Raw genomic sequence first — 4,393 nt, 5'->3', positions numbered from 1 at the left:
GGTAGACGAGTCACGTGACACTGCGCTGAGTGATGATGTCATCGAGCCTCTGGATGCCTCCTGAGGCCGCACTGAGGGCCTCACAACAAACTGTTCGTCATAGAAACCAGATGAAGACAGCTGATTGCTGCTTCCTGGTCTTGTTTCATCAGCTGGTGGTTCTGTAGGCTCGGTTCTGAAGAAACTGGTCTGAGCTGCTAAACAAAGACACTTTGAACGTGGACCTGAAAATAAAAAGTTGTGGTTGCTTTGAATAAAATCTTCCACTCGGGTCGCATGTTGTTGATGTCCCTTTATAAACAGTTTGGTGCCAGTTGGCCCAGTGGTTCTGACCCAAAACATCAATCAGAACTCTCCACTGTTTGGTTTCTGAACACTCTGGGCTCAGCTGGTTCCAGGGTTCTGTTCAGCTGCTGTATCCGGATCTAAACTGAGTTCTTTTGTAACTGAAGAACACGCCTGGTTCCGGTCCATTTTTTATTTTATTAAACATTTTCATGCACGAGAACCTCCACAGTCACAACATCGTACAGATTCATGGACCACACTGAACATCCATTCAGAACCACCGACCCGACAACAGTTAACATAAGCTGAAGTTCTGTTGACAGAGTTAAACGGGCTCTGGGCCAGAACCGTCCATCGTGCTGAGCTCGGCAACATGATGGTGGTTCTACAGAGCAGCAGAAAGGACAAAATCCACAATCACAACCAGCTGAGTTCAACAGAACCATCTGTATGGAAACGGATCGCCTCAAGCACTTTTACTCTGATAATGTATGCTTTTATTCTGAAACTTTGAAAGATTTCATTTGAAATTTTATTTTAAAGCTCTTATTCTGAAACTGACAGTGAAAAGTCTTGACGGCGATGTTCAAAATTCAGGTGTTTTTTTTTTTTTTTTTTGTTAAACTGACAGTTTTACTCTAAAACTGATGCTTTTATTCTGAAACCGATTCAATTAGAACCAGCTGACAGGAAGCTGGTCTGAGTTCTACACTTGTTTGATGCTGATCAATTGTTGATCAGAGTAACCAATCTGCCCTCCGATTGGCTGCCTGTGTACAGGCTCCGCCCACTCTGACCTGCAGCAGAACCTCAGTTGATTTCTAGAGGTTGTATTTATTTTTTTGATGGATCTTCAGCAGAGAAGAACGAAACTCCAACAGGCAGTAAGAAACCCTAGCTCAGTTAACAAAATAAAAGTCTGGTGACATCATCGCTCTGATGTCACACCTCCATGCTGTCAGGTTTGGGCGTCCTGGAGATCCAGAGGTTTGATTGGTCGGCGGTAGACTTTGTGCGAGGACGACTGTGGAGACAGGAAATGACATCATCAATAGGTTCATCAAATGCAACTGAGAAGAGAAAAAGCAGCAGGACGAAGACGATCAAGGATCTTTACAGAAACTGATGAAAATCTGATAACACCGCCTTGTCCTGGTGGAGCCCTGTCTCCACCAGGACAGACTGCCAGGCTCATGAGGTCTTCAAAGATGGGGAGTGGTGGCACAGAGGTTGGAGAAGGCCTGGGATTGGAAGGTCGCCAGTACGACTCCCCGGCCGACGACATCAAAATGTGGGTGGGAAAAGGTGAAACACCCACACCTGCTCCACCCTCATTTGCCCCACAATGGGCACTTGAGCAAGTCAAGTCAGATTTATTTATAGAGCACATTTAAAACAGAAACAAGATATATTTACAGCACATGAAATAAAAATATAAAACATAATTACAAACAATGAAATACTAAATCAGATCACCTTGTGTCAAAAGTCAAGGAATAATAAAAAGCATAAACAGTCAGAATCAGAATAAACTTTATTATCGTTGCACTGAGATACAACGCGAATATGTACGTACAGTCGTCCGAGATGGGCGGAGTGCACGAAGCTGCTGTCATTTTTTGGGACAGGCATTTTGGGTTTTCATGAGCTGTATGCCATAATCATCAGTATTAAAACAATTAAAGACCTGAAATATTTCAGTTGGTGTGCAATGAATCTGAAATAGATGAAAGTTTCATTTTTATCATTACATTATGGAAAATAATGACCTTTATCACAATATGCTAATTTTTTTAGAAGGACCTGTAGTTACGTTTTGCGGCTTTGGTGGAAGTTGTGCATTTATTCCTCAGCTGTCGAAAACTCAACCAATCAGTGTTTGAGCCAGATTTTCTCGCTGTGGCCCAAAGATGGTCTCTCTTGTGCAGGAGGTCAGCTAGCTCAGGAGTAAACCATGGACTGTCTCGTCCTTTTATTCTGAACTGGCGAAAAGGAGCATGTTTGTTCACAAAATAAATGAAACTATTATGGAAATAGTTCCAAGCAGAGTTCACGTTGTCAGTTAATAGAATACAATGCCAGTCTAAGTGAGATAAATCACAAAAACGTTTCAAATCTCTTTTTTTAATTAATCTGGGCTCAGAATGTGGAAGTTTAATGTCTCTGAGAGTCGCTATTACACAATGATCACTCAAAACGTCAGCGAAAACACCTATACCGGAGAATTTATGAGGCATATTGGAAATACGTCTAAGATGGAAGATGTTTCAGGACAGTTTTTATTCTGTCTGGTGGGCGAGTCAATGAGTTGGGTCATATTAAGTGACAGGCAATATTTATTGAATCTTTCACAGAGGAGGGTCCACTTTTCCCAATTGATATTCAAATCACCAGCAAGAAAAATCTCTTTGAATTGTAAATTAGCTAGGAAGTCTGTTACGGAGGTGTTACTGAGGGAGGGCAGTAACAACCCACTACAGATAAGATCTGGCCTCCATTCAAAGTGATGTTTACAGCTAAGGCCTCAAATTGGTTTGGGATTCAGTGTTTCCCCTAGTTAACTTGCCATGGTGGGGTGATCATCTCATCCATGATTTTTGTTGGGGTGGGGGGGGAGAGAGACATGTCTGAGCACAGCTTGTACCAACAGTTTTTGAGCGAGGGCGGGTGTGGAGGGCATTCAGCATGAGAGAAGAGGCGCCTTTAGCTTTTTAGCTGGAGTGCCTGAATTGCGCACCGCTAGCTTAGCGCGACACGTTTGAGCTGTGCGCTGTTTGTACAGACACTTTTTGAGTGGTGGTGGTGGTGGGGGTGGGGGTTCCATGTGAGAGAAGAGGCAACGTGAGCGCTGCCTTTAGCTTTTTAGCTAGAGCGCCTGTATTGCACGATGCTAGTTTAGCGCTATGTAAGTGCCGGGGGTGGGGGGGGCTCAGTTCTGTTGACGGGGTGGGGCACCCTGCTTGTATAATGGTAGGGGAAACACTGGGATTGTTTTGGTTGACACAAGATTAGAATCCAGGGTTGCTCTGATGTAAATAGCGATCCCACCTCCCCTTTTTTGACGATCAGAGCGATAGATATTAAATCCATCGAATCCATGGACCAGAATTTTCAAAGTGTCAAGTTTTCTCAAAAGACAACGAGCGTTAACATGCAGAAAATGAAGAACTATAATATAATAATAATAATAATAATCATTTTATTTAAAAAGTGCCTTTCAGGACATCCAAGGACACTTTACAACAAGAAACATATCAGAAAGATTGTGTAAAAACAAGCTCAATGCAAAGATCAACAGGAATAAATTGAAATATAAAATACATACAGAATATAAAGTACATAAAGAATATAAAATACATACAGCAGAGTTAAGGATAAGCGAGTCTAAAGAGATGTGTTTTCAGAGCAGTCTTGAACAGAGAAAGAGAGGTGGTGTTTCTTAAGTCAGGGGGTAGAGAGTTCCAGAGATGAGGGGCAGAGCAGGTGAAGGCCCTGCTCCCCATGGTGGAGAGGCGGGCAGAGGGTACATGGAGGTGTAGTGAAGAGGAGGATCTGAGAGAGCGAGAGGGGATGGAGATGTGTAGGAGGTCAGATAGGTACGGAGGGGAAAGGTTGTGGATAGCTTTGAAAGTGAGAAGAAGAATTTTGAAGACAATGCGTGATTTAACCAGGAACCAGTGGAGCTGCTGCAGGACTGAAGTGATGTGGTTATAGGAGGAGGTTTGAGTGATGACACGGGCAGCTGAGTTCTGGACCAATTGCAGCTTCTGGAGAGATTTGTTGGGGAGGCCATAAAGAAGAAAGTAGCAGTAGTCAATCCGAGAAGTCACCAGACTGTGCACAAGGATGGCTGTGGAGCGGGGTGTGAGAGAAGGGTGGAGACGGTTAATATTTCTGAGATGGAAATAGACAGACCGAGTGACGTTGTTGATGTGTGAAGTGAAGGAGAGAGTGGTGTCGAGGATGACACCAAGACTCTTGACCTGAGGCGAGGGGGATAGCAGGGAGTTGTTAAGGGGGATGAGAAGATGTTCCGATTTTGAAATAGGCCAGGATCGTCATCAGTCCAGGACTCTGAGGTCTACACTCATCTCCAGGCCAGAGG

The 4,393-nt window shown here is 43.7% G+C and overlaps 1 protein-coding gene across 1 annotated transcript in view; it reads right to left on the bottom strand.

Annotated features, from left to right (window-relative positions):
• Positions 1–864: 864 nt before the first annotated feature.
• Positions 865–4,393, bottom strand: part of LOC119429307 (chondrolectin-like) — a 15,422-nt gene continuing 11,893 nt past the window's right edge. Inside the window, exon 8 of the mRNA XM_037696965.1 lies at positions 865–1,312. Coding sequence (XP_037552893.1) covers positions 1,231–1,312 — 82 coding nt within the window. The 3' untranslated portion in view covers positions 865–1,230. The remainder of the gene's footprint in view (positions 1,313–4,393) is intronic.

Source organism: Nematolebias whitei, unplaced genomic scaffold (assembly GCF_014905685.2).
Source record: "Nematolebias whitei isolate Nwh7 unplaced genomic scaffold, NemWhi1 Nwh_scaf_409, whole genome shotgun sequence".
NCBI classification, from domain to species: domain Eukaryota; kingdom Metazoa; phylum Chordata; class Actinopteri; order Cyprinodontiformes; family Rivulidae; genus Nematolebias; species Nematolebias whitei.
This window is presented reverse-complemented; position numbering and strand designations above follow the sequence as displayed.